The sequence below is a fragment of the Archocentrus centrarchus genome, chromosome 9 (genome assembly GCF_007364275.1).
Source record: "Archocentrus centrarchus isolate MPI-CPG fArcCen1 chromosome 9, fArcCen1, whole genome shotgun sequence".
In the NCBI taxonomy this organism is placed as follows: Eukaryota; Metazoa; Chordata; class Actinopteri; order Cichliformes; family Cichlidae; genus Archocentrus; species Archocentrus centrarchus.
Genome location: NC_044354.1, coordinates 18106278 through 18125368, shown reverse-complemented (window position 1 = coordinate 18125368; position 19091 = coordinate 18106278). Strand labels below are relative to the sequence as shown.

Genomic DNA, 19091 nt, shown 5'->3' with positions numbered 1-19091 from the left:
CTTTGTCATAATACCACTAACAGTTGACTGTGAAATATTTAGGGGAGAGGAAAGTCCATGATTGGTTTTTTTGCACAGGTTTCATCTTATCACTGTACCATACCGGAATTTACTGAGCTCCTAAGAGTGACCCATTCTTTCACAAATGTTGTTAGAAGCAGTCTGCATGCCACAGGTTTATACACCTGTGACCATGGAGGTGATTGGAACACCTGAATTCAATGATTTGGATGGGTGAGAGAATATGTTTATTGCTGTAAACACGCTATCCCTCTGCTGATTTTGAGGAGTTGCTTAAAGTTGGCCTTAAAGCAACAGGCACTGAATTCTGAATTATGCAGCAGCATGACAAACCCTTAATGATACAGTTTTCTTTTAATTACCCATATTAGGATCATCTAATGTTTGCAGGCTCTGTCTGTGGTATTATAACCATTCATCACTGTTCATCACCATGCAGAACCTGCTGGATGGCTGATAGTATTTTGACAATAAACACCAGGAACATACTTGCACATTCCTTACTGCAGCAACAACTGATGAGATAAGCTAACAGTTCACGTGTGTGTGTACGTGCGTGCAAGAGTGTGTGTGTGTGTGTGTGTGTGTACGTGCAGGCAAGATTATAAGAGTACAACTCGTAGGGCTGTGTGGAAAAAAAGCAGAGCTTCTGACGTCAGGAAAATCAAGCAAGTGTGCCGGTGTGCTTTTGTTACTACCCCACCACCACACACACACACACACACACACACACACACACTTGCAGATATGTACCTGTACCTTTTGAAGAAGACTGGAGCTCTGCCAATGTACTCTGTAAGGCAGAAAAAATATAATCAAAAGAACATCAGTTAACCCTTATCATGTGTTTGACAGACTTTATGTTCTTGTGTTGTGTAAGTGACCAGACTTTACATTTTCTGCAGAGCACAGTTGAATGAATAACTATTATTGTTCTAGTTTTATGGCGCTTGCTGTTCTCTGGCTCCACTTTTAACATTGATTGGTCAGCAATGGGGAAATACACAAATAAAGGTGACGATAATGTTTGATTACTGAGTATTGTTTTATTTACATTGTGTGCTTGACTCTGTGTTGTTGCTTTATTTGTATGCTAGACATGTGCATACACGTCTTGAAATGTAAGCTCTTATGTAGATATTCTGGATGTAGTTTCCTCTTGCTGAGCAAAGAACATATCAGAAGATTTTACCATGTACTTAAACAGCTGATAGCCTTTATCATTTTGTTTTTATTTTTTTCCCAGTTGTCAATATTCCCAGCTGTAACTGAATGCACTCAACACATGCTTACTCCTGCTTGTTGTTATTATAGCCGGTGACCTCGCTGTGACCTTAATGTCAGCACCATCTCGGGTTTCCTTCTGGTTGTTTCTCTTCTGTGCATGCTCACATCTCAGTTTGTCTTCTCACACCGAGAACCCACTCTGATCAAATATAAACTTGAGCCAGTCCACTTGCCTGCGGAGAAAGGCAGTGTGTGTTTGTTTCTTGTCCAGAAAGAAACAGAGCCATGACATCATTGAGCTTCTTTGAAACTCAAAGCTTCTGTAAAGGGTTGCATATGAATTCATGCATGTTCATTTATAATATGAACACACACACACACACACACACACACACACACACACACACACACACACATAGAAAGTCACTTCATCTCTTTGCTTCTTCTTAGTGATACAAAGCCAAACAGTCAGTCAGCCTTTTGCAGTCTGTCTCAACTCAGCTCTGGGAACCTGTTCTTACTGTGGGAGCTCTGCCCTGTCCACAGACAGGAATGTGCTTACATGGTTGGAAAAAATCTAACCAGGGAGGGAGGGAGGAGATGGAGACAGACATGCAAGACAGACTAAAGCCAGAGAGTGAGAGACGGAGAGAATGAAATCAGGAAGGTCTGTGCTGCTAGAATCAATAACGAACATGATAAGATAGGAAAAATGTATTATTTAACCTACACGTGTTTGTAGACTGTGGGCAAACACACAACAAGATGAGACATTTCGTGTAAGGCACACTGAGATGAGGTGTGAAATAATAATGCGGCAGAGGCAGAGGCAGGACAACGATGCCGAAAACACAAAATCACAAAAAAGTTTAATAGAAATAAAATAAAATAAAATAAAAATACTGTGATAAAGAGCAGAACTTGGAGCAGGGCGGAAATAGCAGGGCGGTGGAAATGGCACCTAAGTGAGGGGTTTTTGTGCAAATCTGGGAACATGTCCTGTGTTTCCATCCTACTTGTGAAGTGAACTGTACACTCTGTCCTACATAACACCTTTCCTGCAGACTGTAAGTAGAGTGACTCAGCAGTGCAATTTTGAATCTGATGTTCCCTTTGACACAAAGGTCATCATAAAAACAGCTTTTACACCTCACGTAGCCTTAAATTAATCATATTTATCTTTCGTGGCCTCACAGTCCTCGCTCCAAGACACACAAACATATCAAGAGCATCACACGTATTGCAAGCATGTCTTTTACATCCTTTAGTGTTGATGTGTGAGTTAATAGGTTAATTACTGGATAACTATGCACTGTGTAAGACTTGCAGTACAGTTGCCAACAGCAAGCAGCTAATGATTTGCGTACAGATTTAAGTTTCTTCCCCTCCACTGTTTCTGCTTTTTGCTTTTGCCTTCTCAGTCCTGTTATTGTTTCAATTCACTTAGCATATCAGCCGAGTATTAATGAGAATCAGGCTGGTATTTGTCTGAATGAAGCTAACGTTGACAACACAGTGGTGCGGGACTCTAAATTGATGGCAGTCCTAGCAGTGTCTTTGCTTGAGATCACACATTTGCAGCATACAATAACAGCCAGGTTGGGGTGTGGTGTTCGAAATGTGCATGTGTTTTGAATATTCTCTTGACAGCGTCCGAATTTGACTAGTGCATTGCACCTGTGACAGTCCACATGCTAACAGATATCCTCCTATTTCTGTGTAGCAAGAACAAGCAAGTTAAGAAAACAAGTATTTCTGAAGTGCGCTCCCTTTTTAAAATGCCCTCTACTTTGTAAGGGAGGATATACTTACTTAATTAGGTGTGTCTGTACTTCACTGTAGTTTTTCTCTTGAATTGTCATGCCATGACTCTTGAATATGAGGAAGCAATGGTTTAGAGAAATGTAAACTTATCAGTCATTTTGCAGATGAAATCTGAGGTGACAGAATGTATTCCTTTAAATGGCCAGCAGGTTGACCAATGACACCAGTGACTGCAGCAGTTCATTAAGCCAGCCTTTAAAAAAAATGTGTCTGTTGTATTTTGGTGAGATCAGTAAGCCTTGTGATGATGTGCACTGGTTTAAAATAAATAATGCAGAAGCCATAGTTCTCCCATTGTATGATGTTTACCTCTGTATGAGGAAGAGAGTTCAAATGTTTTTCCATTTTGATAATCTCCTGCACCCTGCCATGGCCACATCTTAAAATATACAGTATGTGCGATGAGCCCCTCGATGTTAACACACCAGCTGTCTGCACTGTTTGCACAAACAAAAGAACTGTGCACACTGGCTCTTAGATCATTTTGAGCACTTTTTAGGCACCTAAATGCATTAGTGGCACCACAAATGTTCAATAGATGAAGCCCAGAGCGGCGAGTACAGCTCCGATTGCACGTCTGCGTGCTTGCTTACTGGCATACACAAGTATGAGTGTGTGTGTGTGGCTTTTAGCCAACCTTATGTCTCCTCTCTATTGCTTGAGGCTTTAATCTGGGTCCACGTAAGTCTACACGCATACCACAGAGACTCCGAGAATTGTTGGAGCTGAAAAGTTGCACACGAGTGTTGTGTTAGGATTGCAAAATGTGGTTCATTGGACAGTTCCCGAATTACATCCCCTTCCTCTCCTCTTACCAGACCTTGCTTCAGAAGAATAAGTATTAAACTGTACCGTATATAGTCTCATATCATTCAGAAACTAGAAACTCTAAATACAGATGATGATGATACACCAACATCTATATTCACTTTCAATAAATTACTATATAATGTACATGTAATTATTCTGCAGTATTAGGCACTTTAACATTATAATATTCAAATTAATAGATGCATGTATGTCATGGAGATAAAACCTTATCATCTGAAATTTTACAATCAACATCAAATAAATTGAGCTCATTTGTAATGTATAATTCAGTTGCTTATATATGTATTTGAATGACAGCGCTGACATTGTTTTTAAATCCTTTCCTGCTGTTATTTTCTGCTGCAGAGGTGCCGCTGGTCCTCTACCTGTTTCTGCTCATCTCTCTAGTCTGGTTATGGGCAGGACTCCATATGGGCTACAGGTACCTGTGGATACTCATCCTCTACGTCATCTTTAACTGCCTGCTGGTGAGATCACTTACTTTCCTATTTGTTTCAATGTGTAAGTGGGAAGTTTTCATCTCCCAGTACTATGATTTTTGTAATTGTGTACTAGTGTATTGGTATCCTCAAGCTTGATATGTGTTGGAAGTATTCTTTTTCCAAGTTTCACTTGAGTGGTCATCATTGTTCTGAAAGGTATTATTCTCAATACTGTGATGTTCGGAAAATTTAAGGATGCTGTGGAGTAGATTAAATTTGGATTAATATAAATGTTGTTATTATTTAATGTGTTTGCATTTTGATGGTTGTATTGGGAACTTTCTTCTGGAATTGGCAAAGGTGTGTGTGTGTGTGGGGGGGGGGGGGGGGTGATTTGGTTCGGGGGTGGAGACGTATGATGAAGGGAAATCCATCCACTTTGAAGGCGAGCTTTGATGTATTTGAGAGGCAGAGTAAGAACTGCCTCGGGTGTGGAGAGAGAGGCAGGGTTATCACTGTGTCATATCTCACCAAAGCTTCTCACTGCTGTGTCTGTCCACTCTCCACTTTCTGTTTGTCGTTTTTATCTTTTCATGGTCCCTTTGTTTACCTATGTTGTAATTTGTTTACTCCCTCTGTTTCTCTCAGGTCTGTACTTCATATGTCAGTGTAGCTAAATAAAGATATTACAGAGATAAGACAGATTACCTTGCAAATAAATACAGTCGGGCACTTAAGTATTTGCACAGTGCCATCACTTTCACAAGCATACCTCTGTCCAATAGCACTATGGTTTCAAATGAAGTATTCAGAACCTGAAGTGTAGACGTTCAGCTTTAATGCTGAGGTTTAACAAAAATATAGTCCCTCTGTTTCCACCCACTCAAAAGAAGCTAGATAAAATGATATCATTGTAAATGTAAGGATTATTATTAATAATTAAATGGAAACCCTTTACAACAATAACATCATGAAGTGTGAAACCCACTGACCCATTTTTTTCTGGATCTTTCTGCATTCAGTTTTGTCTTCAGTAAGTGAGAAGGGTGCTGATATCTTCTGGTTAAGGATTTATATTTCTTGGTGAATTTTTGGCGTGGCTCCATTCTACCAATTGTTTCATTGCTGAGTTTTAAATGTTCATGCCCACATTTTACTTAACCTATTAAAATCATAAATTTTCTGGCACAAAGATTTAGTTTTGTGTTTTGCTGCTAAAGCAACCAAATAATGTCTCTTTGAAGAAGATGTCCACGAAGCTTTCCCAGCCCCACTCTGTTTTGCACAACTGATTATTTTTTTTCTTGCCCAGTCTCTAAATGTTTGCAGTCTCTTCTTTCATCATCTGGGAGACACCATCCGCCTGTAAAATGTGCCATAAGAGGTCTGTGACAACACATGATGATATGTAGCATCCACATGCTAAAGACAACAGTCCTTAACCAAAGTAAACTTCTCCTGTTGGAAGAGAAGTGATGTCAGCAGCAGTGGTCAATGTTGCACTTAACACTTCTTTATGAGGAGCAGTAGAGTTTGTCCATCCCTGTGACATCATGTGGCTAGTTAGATTTTATTTAAAATTCACACACCATTGTTAAATTATATGAGCAAGATTTTGAAATATATTTCCTTAATTCTGCTTGTGTTTGCATTGCTATGAATAATTACAAAACTTCGCAAACATGTTTTATTTCTGATAATTTTCTTTAACCCAGGTAAAAATCCTCCCTTAATCACTTAGGAACATTGCACAATAAAAGCATTTGTTTCCTCTCTAAATGATTTGTTCTTGCATTTTATTAGGCCCCTGAGGTGTCCCAGTTCTTAGCATCCAATCCTCCCCTATCTGCCTTCACATAAACATACCCTAATTGCATTTCAGCAACTTAGATTCAGCTTAACTTTGACTTCAGGCATGACATGCTCTGGTGACAGGATAGCACACTCTTATGAAACTCTGTATTCACTGAAAAAAATGTCTTGTTATGAAAGAACTATAGCAATTGATTTTTAATCCAGCCTCCTACAAAGTTCCAGCTAAAACGGCAGCATCTGGGGTCTGCACCAAAAGTCAGGATTCATCGAAGTGGAACAGGTAAAGCGCTCCAGAGGTGCCTTGTGTCCAAGGACATTGATTAGCTGTAAATAAACTCATCTGACCCAGTTTCTACAAAGCACCACTAAAGAAAGGCCAGGATCCTGTAGCCATGTACGAAGCATGGTTGTAGTTACATTTGTGTCTGCATGCAAGATTTGGGTTATGGGTTTTTGTCGTGCAAATTTAATTTGTTACGCTGTGATGGAGAAAAGCGTTGCTGTGAGTGGGTTCATTGATTATTCTGTATCATATGCAGGATTTCCATTAGGGAATAAATGGAAGTTGAAAGAAAGTAAATGTACACAAGACTGAAAATGTTCTTCTCACCAAACACATGATGGGAAAACAAAAAACAATGACCAGAGATTAAAATGTTATGATTCACAAATAGATGCAGACCTTGCACAAGAAGATTGTTACATTTCTTCACAAATTTTACTTGGCAACTAGAGTAATTTTACTTTCATGATTTGATTAAATCAAGATCTCGAATATTGATGGAATATTCTTAGATTAACCAAAGAATTGAATGAGAGATATTTTTCAGACTGCAGTACTAAAAGACTACCTCAATCTGGCAGGATTATTATTCCAATGCTTTTTTGAACATCTCATCCTTTATTCAGGGTTTAATGTAGCCACATTCCATTGGGTTTCATTGCCTTGAGGTTGGAATTTGTTAGACTTTAGGTCTCTGCTGCAAAAGTGTAATAGGGTGTTTTTGTTTCCTTCATGCAGTGAATTTTCCATTAGGAGAATTTTCCATATTTACCTCGGCGGTGTTGTTTTTGATGTTAGCTGCTGATTACTGAACATCATTAAACAGCTGCAGATGTTATAGCTGCGCACAAGAGTGTATTGCAGAGCACGCACTGCTCTTAGGTTATAAGCTATAAAAACAACCTGTTGTTGCCAGCCGGGTATCTGTTAAAATCAAACTGTGAACCACATCATGTTTGCAGCTACTCTGTGGAAAATGTGACTTTTTAATCCACAACGGTTTTCCTTTCTCTCTACACCTCCTTTTCCATTATACACCTTTCAGTCACATCATGCTGAAATAGAAGACAATAATCAAATCACCACAGCACAACCCCTCATTAGCTCCTCCTGCACGCTCGATGTAGTGATAAACACTGCGTCACTGTATCCATGCAGTCAGAAACATCCACAGCTGTGAAGCAGGGCCATGCTTCATTACAATTCAGTTCAACCACCACTTCCACATTCAACTTTGGCCCTGGCTAAAAATAGGACACTGAATATGTGTATATTTTTTTTATGGAAACAAAGGCAGTGGGCAGTTAGCTGTGTATTTAGGATTTAAAGCAAATATCTCTCTTGCTTTTGGCTCAGAAAGGACAGAAAAATATGTGTACAAAGCACTTTTTCCACTTGATACAGCTTAGTATATTTAATCACTTGAAAACAAGTGCAGAAAATTTGAGGGCTATTTTTAATTACCTCAGTTTTTTCAGTAGGGAACTCTAATTTTGTCATCTTGTCCTTTATCTCATCCTTGACAGGCAGTACATTTCTTTAGCTATTCTCTATTTTCACTTTTAAACCCCTTTCTCAACAAAAAGGCTAGAATGCTGTGCAAAATTGCATTTAAAGCTTTGCAAATTATTTAAACAACACATTTAATTTAAAGTAGCACCAAGACAATAAGCCAAACTTATTGTTTTATGTTCATGTTTTTTAAAAAGTTAGGAAACAGACCACAAAAGAGAAGCTGAAATGAACCCTGGTGATTCGTCTCTCAGCTGATTAGTAAGTTAATTGGTAACATGATTAGGGATAAAAGGAGCATTATGGAGAACTGGCACACAAAGAAATAAATGAACCAGACTGAGAAATGCCAAAGCCTTCTCTGTCCTGTAATCTTACAGATCAAAACTTCAAATTATTTTTGGAAATCATGGCACTTCCTCCAGGATGAACACAAAAGGACAATCAACTTTGTTATCAGTGCTCATTTCACAAGCCAGCATGATGGTGTTAGTGTGCCTGGCATGAGTAAATTACTGAACTGTGGAGGAACCTTTAATACAGAATTTTTTCTGACTACATACTGTATGCTACCATCCAGGAACTGTCTTCTTTCAGCAAGACACGACTAAACTATATCCTGCCTGCATTACAACAGCATGGCACTGTTGTAAAGTAGCCTGCCTGCAGTCCAGATCTGTCACCCACTGAAAAAAGCTGGCACATTATGAAACAAAAATACGGTGAAGGGAGCACCAAGCAGTTGAGCAGCTTAAATCCTATATCAAAGAATCGGAGAACATTTCAATTTAAAAAGCACAGTAAGTGGTCTTGTCAGTTCTCAGACACTTCCAGAGTGTTTTTAAATGAGAAGGTGATGCAAAACATTGGCAAAGCATACTCTTGTTACAAATTTTTTTTTCTTGAAACATGTTTGCGTCACATTCAAAATGATTTCAGTGTTTCTTGTGTCGTCTTTGTCCTTTTTTTTGTATTTCAGGATTAATATCATTCAAATCTTGCACACATTTTTTGCATTTGTATTTGCATTTTCTCAGCATTCCAGCTATTTTTGAAACAGGATTTTAAATACATACATTTAATCCAATACATTTCTTTTCTCATGGTCCTTCCATCCCTTAACACCTTCCCCGTCCCCATTGCCCTCTTTTGGGCTTTGCCTTCTATCTCTAAAGACATGGACTCAGTGATCAGGGAACACTTACATAACTGGCCCATGACTGTTAAGCCTGTTCCTCAGGCTGCACAGCTTGCTAATGATCTGTGGTAATCACCCACAGTGCTGCTGTAATGAAGACACAGTCATGGATAGAAACATACACACCCATATGTGAATACATACCTGCTTTTATTCATGTGAACACACAAAGGAATACTAATTGCCTAGTACAAGTGACACAGAAAATCCAAATAAAAGGCCATGACAGCATAATGACTTAATATAATTCTAAACTTAGCTCCTATCCATGCAGTGCTCTCTTTTTGCAATTTAAGCACACTTACCTGCCCTGGCACACTTTATGAGAACACAGAGTACCTGCAAATCATCAGTCTAAGTCACTGTGTCAGAAAACACCAGAATATAAGAATATACAACACTGTTAATAACCTGTAAGGTCTTCTGCAGGCTTTCTTTCCTTCTCATAATCTGGATATTCCAGTTTTATAGTGGTCCCATAAACACACAATTCTGATTTATTGTTCCTGCTCTCTTCCTGTTAATGTTGATTGTGACCATCCATGCTGCTTATAATCCCTTTCTATGTCAGTAACTCTAGAGACATGACTAATGTTGATTGCTGTGCCAGGAAAGTTTACTCTTAATTACAGGCACAAACCTCATGTCACAAAGTTTGATTTAAGGGTTTGAATAGCTCAGGGAGCTGCACACACACACACACTCATAGATTAGATCAGTCAGTCAGTCAGTTTCTGTCTAAGAGTATTTTATTACCTCGCCCAAAAATGGATGGAGGGAGGTTTTGTTTTCGGTTGCGTTTGACTGGGGTTTTTTTGTCTGTTAACAAGATAGCTTGGAAAAGTATGAATGTATTTCAATGAAATGTTGGGGTGATATAAGGAACAATTGATTACATTTTGGTGGTGATCTGGATCCAGGATTTTGAAGTATGACAACACTGGGTGGGGTGGCTGTAGCTCAGTAGGTAGAGCAGGTCACCTACTGATCGGAAGGTCAGCGGTTCGAATCCTGGCTACTCCGGGCTACATGCCAATGTATCCTTGGGCAAGATACTTAACCCCAAGTTGCTCTCCGACCGTTCTGTCGGAGTATGAATGTGTGTGAATGTTAGGTAATTAAAAGCACTTAGCTTCATAAAAATGGAAGTGCTTGTATGAATGGGAGTGCATGGGTGAATGCAAACAGGTTGTATAAGCGCTTTGAGTGCTCTGACTGAGTAGAAAAGCGCTATATAAGAACTAGTCCATTTACCATTTATCTATCGCACCATAGTATGGGCACATTGAAAATTTCAGGTGGGCGAGGTGTGCGCTCTTCTTTGTGCTCTTTTAGTCAGTATATTGCTTACTGTCTACCATGATGTCCAGAAACTAACTTTATGCCTGTTTCTTGGCATTTTAAATCAGTCTTTTCATATGTCTAAATGTCTGTAGTAGATCTGTTTTGGCCTGCAGCTGTAGTCACACACACTTGGGGTTTGTGCATTTGTGCGTTCCATCTCTGTCTGTGGCTGCCGTCATCACCCAATGATGGGTGTTGTGAAATATGGGGTGGATTTGTGATATCTGACACCCTGGTGTTTTTGGGTAATTCGCACCCTGGTGCTGTTGACCAAGCAGATTTTGTAATGGTGAGGAAGTGGAGAAAGCAGAAATACCAGTGTACCAATGATGTCATCGCCCAGTGATGAAGTAATTCTTAAGTAATTAAGCTGAAAGATATGCTGCTACTAACGGGACATGAAAGAACTTTGACTTGAAGTGCAACAGTAGTAATTTGCACAAAAATAACAATGAATACTGTATGACTTGATATAATATGATTTATGTTTATGTCAATTGTGAAATATGTACACTGCTTAACATTTTTTTAGACCACCACCCAATATAAGGTTTAAACCACAGTTGCCAGAAATTAACAGTATTGATAATTACCAGAATCATTTTTTTATGTTTCTGTAATGGTTAATCCAGCAGTATGCACAAGCTCTTTAATCGAAATTAAATTTTTAATGCCAAAATATAATTATTGCTGTTATTCATGAATTTCCAAATCACAACTATTTACTTGCATCCCTGAAGAGAAAAATAGTTATTGTGAGTGAATGTTAGGCTTGATTAATTTCTGACTTCTCAGTGTGCTCAAATTTGTATATAAAAACAGGAATTCAGTAATAAAAAGATTTTGGCAGATTTCTAAAATATTTGTGTTTTCTTGTTTTTATGACAGGTCATTTAATAAATCCGTTAAGCACTGTACTTTTCTTTCTTTTAAGCCATTTGGCTCTGGCCACCAATCCTGCCACTGCAGATTGATTGAGCCAGCAGTATTACAGATTTCTAATTAATCACACTGAGGAGCAGAGCCATAACATATTTCTTAATGTTGATTTATTTTTTTTTCCCCTCCTTTTTCTGCAGGGCTTGTATGTGTTTGCAGTGTACTTCGTCATGCACAACCAGCTGTGTTGGCCAACTAAAGCAAGTTATACAGTGGAGATGAGTGGCCACGATGGTCCTGATTCTACGTACCAAGGAATGGAACCCACCACTGTAGGAGGCGACATCAGCAAATCAACTCAGAATCTCATCAGCGCCATGGAAGAGGTACACACACAGAGCTTACTGAGTCATCACGTAGACTGGCACACATATAGGTCTGACGATGACAGCAATGAATGTAACAAGGAAGACCGGCTTCCTAGTGAGACCTTTAACTGCCATTCTGGTCCTACATACTTTGTACAGTATGCCGCTAAGTTTGTTAGAAATGTGTAGACATGTTGCACTTAAATGGCAGATATGGTGATGAAAGCAAGCAACCACAGTGACGACCATGGATTACCTGATAGGGTAACCATTTGTTTTAAGAAACTACTGTGTACAGGGGTTTGATCCTTTGTTTTCTGACTCATTTTACATTGTTGAAATGCTTTTGGATGTAAATCGTGAAGGGGATTGTTACTGGGCAAATGATTATGCAATATTTCAGTTATCCTTTTGCCTTGTGGGAAAAAATATATAACTAATTGGTCTGCTGGCCAAAATACAATGTGGGTTGTAAAAAGGGAAAATAGCTTTTAATACTGAACTTATTATTTCTGCTTTTTCTTCTCTCACTCTGCATTCTCTGTTGTCTGGTTTACATTTCTAGAACATTCATAACCACTCACTCAGATTCTTTCTTCAGGCTGATTCTCATGAAATAACATCTGCCTGACGTTGTGTATATGTGCAAAGACGAAAGCCCCACTGACACCCACACCAACTCCTTTTGTGACCTTTCTGTTAGACTTGCACATTGCTTGCAAGTACAGAAAACACACTGCTGTACTACTTCTGCCAGTCGTACTCTGGAGAATACCCTATAAGGACTGAGCTGTTGCGAAGGGAAAGGCAGAAAAAAATGAGGCTGGTGGTGGTGGGGGCTTCATTACTCCTGGGAAATCCACCCTCCCTTTCTCTTTCGCGATCTCTCGCTCCACACGTAGGAATCCAGTAATCTTGTTTTATTCATGAGAGCACACTCTTGCCTCTTAGAGATTTGGTTGCAGCCCAAGAAAGAAAAGTGCAGCTAGAGACCCCTGAGAACAGCAGCGGGAGTGGTAGATTTGGGGTGTCTTTTGTCAAATGTATTAGTTGAAAAGAAATTATAAAAAAACCAAGAAACATTAGAACAAGTGTAAGAACACATATTGCAGGTGTTGACTAGCATATTAGTCTCATCTAATCACTACAGCCCTCCAAAGTGGATGTGACGGATTTGAAGTGCCTGGTGGTGCTTAATTTACCTCACCCGTACACTCTGTACTGGTCACAGCAAACCTTAGAAGCTTGTACAACACACACACATTTACACACATTAATGGATAGATGAGGCATTCATAATAAATGAATACAATGGAAAACATGATGAGATAATGGAATAATCTGGTTCTTGAGGTCACAATAGAAGCAATACATATACGTGTGATATCTTCTGATTCTCCTTTTTAGCGTTTTCTTTTTCCTTTTCAGTAACTGCTGTGATTTGACGTGTGAGAGATGCGATGCACACAACACATCTCGCTCTATATGCAAAGCTGCAATTTGTCTAGCTGTTAGTGTGATTTAGTACGAATCTCTAAACACACTGACCTCACCACTCTTACCCTGTGGGTCAACTGACTGACTGTAATAAATGTACAACCCCAATTCCGAAAATGCTGCGATACAATGTAAATAAATAAAAGTGCAATGATTTGCAGATCTCATAAACCCATATATTATTAACAAAAGAATATAGAAAACAAATCAAATGTTTAAACTGAGAAAATCTACCAATTTAAGAAAAATATTAGCTCATTTTGAGTTTGATGGCAGAAACATGTCTCAAAAAAAGATTGGACGGGGGAAGCAAAGGCTGGAAAAGTAAGTGGTACTTAAAGGAAACAGCTGGAGAAACAGCTAATTAGGTCAACTGGCAACAGGTCAGTAACATGATTGGATATTAAAAGAGCATCTTAGCGAAGCAAAGTTTCTAAGAAGTAAAGATGAGCAGAGGTTCCCTGCAAAAACTATATATATTTATAATGAAAACTGTGAAAAGTGTGAATATCTCGTCATGTTTCTGTCATGGAAATCACTCCATGGGCTCAGGAATACTTCCAGGAATCATTGTCTTTGAACACAGGTCACCATGCCATCCACAAATGCAGGTTAAAGCTCTGTCATGCCAAGAAGACACCATATGTGACAATTATGCAGAAATGCTGCTGTCTTTTCTGGACCAAAACTCGTTTAAAATAAACTGAGGAAAAGTGGAAAACTGATCTGTGGTCAGACAAATCAAAATTTGAAATTCTTTTTGGAAAGCACGGATGCTGTGTCTTCTGGACTAAAGAGGAGAGGGACCATCCGGCTTGTTATCAACACCCATTCAAAAGTCTGCATCTCTGATAATGGTATGGGTGTGCATCTTTGCCTATGGAATTGGCAGCCTGCTTGTCTGGTAAGGCATCATCTATGCTGAAAGGTATATACAGGTTTTAGAGCAACATATGCTTCCATTCAGATGATGCCTTTTTCAGGGAAGGCCTTGCATATTTCAGCAAGACGGTGCTAAACCACATACTGCATCTATTACAACAGCAATTCTTTGTAGTAGAACAGTCATGAGTGATGTGATGAATTGGCCTCCCTGCAATCTAGACCTTTCACCAACTGTAAACATTTGGGCATCAACAAAAAAGATTCAGGAATGCCAAGCATCTAGATTCCCATATCAGACAGGGATGGGACAACATTCCAGCAGCTGCTCTCCTCAGTTCCCAGATGTTTACAGACTGTTGTTAAAAGAACAAGGGATGCTGCACAGTGCTAAACATGGCCCTGTCCCACCTTTTTTTGAGACATGTTTGTTAAAAAATGAGCTTGTCTGACTATATTAGGTGGCTGTTGCTCAGGAAGTAGAGCAGGCCATCTACTAATTGGAAGGTTGGTGGTTCAATCTCCGGTTGCTCCAGTCTGCATGCCGAAGTATCCTTGGGTTAGATACTGAACGCAGTGATGCATTCATCAAAGTGTGAGTGTGAATGAATGTTAGATAGAAAGCAAAAAGTGCCTGTGTGAATGGATGAACGAGACATGCTGTATACAGTGCTTTGAGTATGTGAGTAGAAAAGCACTAAATAAGAACCGATCCATTTATCATATACATGTTTATGTATCAGGTTTCAGCAGACTGGGAGCGAACGTCACTGCGACCCAGTATTCAGCCCAGCAGTGTGTTTAAGCCCAGTCCTGTAATGGGGACGTATGCCACCGAGGGAGGTTTCATCAACACCAACCTCGTCCCTACAGATGAGGATTCGCAGGAGTTTGACGACCTCATATTTGCCTTAAAAACAGGTGAGAATTAAACTATATATACTGAATAAACAGGTCCCAGTGAGCTATACAACAGATTACACAGTAAGCAAATGGCAGAAACACAATTTGATTGGATATCAGCTGTTGTCAAGATTGTACTTCCTGTAAAAAGCCTCACATCCTAACAACCTCACCTTCAGCATGGCGGGTTAATCAGAAACCTAAACTTTGCTCCAACTCAGCGAGAAAAATCCTGTGAACATTTTTGTGGAGTGCCTTTCTATAAAATATAACAACTTGACTGTGCAAAAGGTCACTGCAATCCAATGCATTGTGTTGGCTACAGTAAATATTTTGACATTAAAGGAAAAACACAGTATGCTTCAGAAATGAATCCAGTTTCACCAGATGTGTCTTTGGCCCCAGTCACACAGCAGTAAAAACAGGACCGCAAAAAACTGTCGCTGGTGAGTGAAGAACGATTGCTAACACGTAATCGATCTGTACCGACGAGTGCAACTCATCTGCTCCATCGAATAATGAAATAAACAAAGCTTCTTGTGGCAGGCAATTTATGGTTAATTACACAAAATTTAACACAGAAAAGCAAGCCTTATTCTGCGCCTGATATGTGTGCGACAGTTGCCACTAGGAGCGTTTTTTTTTTTGTTTGGAATGAGAAGGGGAAATCCTGCACTCCACCTGAGTCTCAGTTTTCAGGACAACACACAGTCCCTAGCAACTTCTAACAGAAGAGTTCACCCTTATGTCACAAGAGTCAATATGCCCTTAAGCAAGCTGACTCTTCTTCAGCCACCTCCTATTTATCTGAACTGCCACACTGTGTTCAGAGAGAAACACGTGCGTAAAACCTGCAAATTGCACTAATCTTGGTAGAATGCTGGTTATTAATGAAATTAATTGAGTTTGATTATTATACCACAGCATCTAACAGTACCTAATGCATCTAGTAAACCATCAGTATCACTTCTGCATAGTCATTCATTTGTTGACCTTAAGTCTCTCAGCTGCCATCCTTCCTCTATTGCCATCCATGTTTAATGAACCGAGGGCCCAACGTGCTCACCAACAGACAACCAACTCATGTAAACACAGACTCTTCAAATCACTGAGTCATTGTTTCACATTTTCTCACACACCTGAAAAATAGGCAGTGATGAAGTGAAGGCCATCCACTGCAGACAGTCTGATAGTCATACCTTAAATATGAATAATTCTTTTTATATAGAAAATACTGAATTAGATGCTTTAGTAAGTCTAAGTTGAGAAATAATTTGGTATCATGTAGTCAGTGGCAATATGGAAAACACTGTAAAATGGGATGCCTATTTGTCAGCCAACTAAATGTAAATGTTATCCGTTTAACAGGTAAAACGTTTGCTGTTGTAGTGTTTGAGTCTTACATTGCAAAATAAAGATACCGTGCTGGAACTGAGTCATGCAGCAGAAACACTATAATAATGCTACGTCACAATCTTCTGGCGCAGATGGAAACCTATAAGACTGTCCCGACTGCAGCTTCAGCTCATCGTCAGTCCCCGTTGCTCCCAACTTATAATGAGGACTCTGATGAGCAGCTAACCATTTCACCAACAAATATATCCCACTCACCTTTAGAATCACATCATGGAAAGAACAAGTGCCTGTTCTTCCAGATGGTGATAAGAAATACATAGTGCTGATAGAGCAACCTGATAAGAACAAAATGTTAATGGAACTGTTACAGGTCACACTGAATTTCTCAGGTAATCTCTTGGGGTTCAAGGAAAGAGAAATAGCTTTCAAATAAGGTACAGTAATCATTAACAATTCTTGAGAAAGCCAGGCTTTCGATGGCTTTGAGTGCATTGCAAGCTACAGTCTTATGGCTTTATCTGACTTTGCGAGAAAGGTTGTTCTATTTGGGTTATACAGTGCCAGACTTTCAATCTTGAAAACCACACCAGACTTTACTGTACTGGAGAAATCCCATAAAAACAAAACCTGCAACCAAAGAGGTAGTCAAATTAAAAGCAGGTGGATTAATAAATAAATTCAGCACAAAGTATCGATTCACACCAAGTAAAAAACTTGGACAGAGGTAGGCTCTTATCCTCTTATTGTTTGTGTGGCAACAGGGTGAAGCAGAGCCTGTGTGTGTGCGCGTGCATGTGTGTGCGCGTGCGTGCACGTGTGTGTGTGTTTTGACGAGTCCCCGCCGTTCCGATGTGGTGTGGTGTTTGAACAACATCCGGGATGCAACAGACATGCCAAGGAATTTATTGGTCCCCTCAGCAAACTCAGCACTATGAATTAATCATTCATATTATTCAGTGTGGTAGAGAAGCAAGTTTGCAAGGTTTAATTAAGTCAAAGCATTTGGCTCTGTCTAGATTTCTGGCGTGGCCTCAAGAAAATAAAAAATGCCAGTACTCTGTACTTTGCTGCGTGGAAAATGGAATGCAAATGTGAAACGTGATGCTGCACTGGTGTCATCTATTTACATCTCTATTCTGTAATAGATAATTACATCATTTTTGCTCCACCAGTCACAAAGGACACTCTTTCATTTCATACTTTCCCCGACCCTCTCTTTGTCTGTACCCACCACACTGAACTTATAACCTCGGCTAATCTCAACCACTCGGTCAGCAGTAAAGATCATTTTCTTATTATAATTACATAATAGGGCATCAGCTGACAGGGGTCAGTAAGATTGCAGTAATCTGGATCGTCACACTTCATTTGATCGTGGACTCTTATCTCAGCACCTGTGCTCTACGCTCTCTTGTACAACTTGGAGCTGATCATTATCATGGCGTCAGAAGGCCGTTTGAAGGATCATACATTGCAGTCATTGCTAGATGTCTCAGTGCAGATTCACCAACAGTTTTCATCATTGTGCGGTTCTTCTCAAGTACGTCAAGCTGAAAACATTCAGTCACTGAAAAAACGAGTCTGACGACGTGTTTTATTTTAATAAAATCTAAAGCAGCCCAAGTGTTTATCAACATGGAAGTCCAGGTTTGCATAAAAATTCAAATAAAATGTCATATTTGAGCATGTGTTTATCATTAACACATTGTGTATTATGTTTTATGTGGCTTACCCATTAACGTGCAATGAGTCACTTTATTTTTGCTTCCAGTCCGAGTCTGTCAGTCTGTTACATCCCCATTTCCTTACCATGACTAATCAGAGACAGATGATCCCTGATATCCCAGAGTTCATGACACGCAGGGTTGATTTCATAATAGATCATTTGGACTAAAAGGGCATATTGGGCCGATTAAGCTGTGGATCTTAGGTGATCCAACTTACTGAGCACTGTAAGAAGAAAAATACACATGAATATAGTGTAGAAGTGAGTGCAAAAAAAAAAAAAAAAGTTTTTGGTTTAAAGTGTTGTGTAACTGTTTGTTTCTGTTTTAGGGACTGGCCTTAATGTCAGTGATAACGAGTCCATCCCAGGAAGCCATGACGGAGGGAGTGTGACCAACTCCCAGATAGTTGAGCTGAGGCGAATTCCCATTGCCGACACACACCTCTAACCTTTGCACCTCACACAGATCCCATGTCTTCTGTTTTTCATATCAGAAAGAGAGATTACGAGACAGTATTTTTATATTGTAAAATCCTTTGCACTAAAACATTTTTTGAATAGATCATTTTCATATAGATGTTTGATATTGTATGGGATTTTTACTGTACATGTGTTCACAGATATGAATAAATGTTTTACTAAATTTATTTTTTAAAAGCTCTTGATGTCTGAATGTATATTTTGTTTTGTTTTTCTGTAGAGACCTAGGCAAAGGTAGAGAATGGAGATTGTGTAACTTTGTTAATAAATAATGTACCACATGAATTATATTTGCATGTTCTGATTTCATTTTTCTTTCTCAGAACTTGTCTAACAAACCGCTTGCTACCGGGGGAGCAGGTGTGTCACTGTGGGTGCACAGGGTTTGTGTCATCATGCAATTCCCCACAGGAATTTCACAAATTCATCCCACACCTACGAGAGAGCTGCTGGCATCTGCAGTGAGTGAAGAATGAGTGTGTGAAAATATGAACCAGAGAATATCCACAGTACTGTAACAGCT

General features: G+C 39.4%; 1 protein-coding gene across 1 annotated transcript in view; it reads left to right on the top strand.

Annotated features, from left to right (window-relative positions):
- Nucleotides 1-18831, top strand: part of adgrv1 (adhesion G protein-coupled receptor V1) — a 110141-nt gene extending 91310 nt beyond the window's left edge. The window contains exons 93-96 of the mRNA XM_030738127.1: nt 4249-4370; nt 11557-11742; nt 14847-15024; nt 18418-18831. Coding sequence (XP_030593987.1) covers nt 4249-4370; nt 11557-11742; nt 14847-15024; nt 18418-18536 — 605 coding nt within the window. The 3' untranslated portion in view covers nt 18537-18831. The remainder of the gene's footprint in view (nt 1-4248; nt 4371-11556; nt 11743-14846; nt 15025-18417) is intronic.
- Nucleotides 18832-19091: the final 260 nt, after the last annotated feature.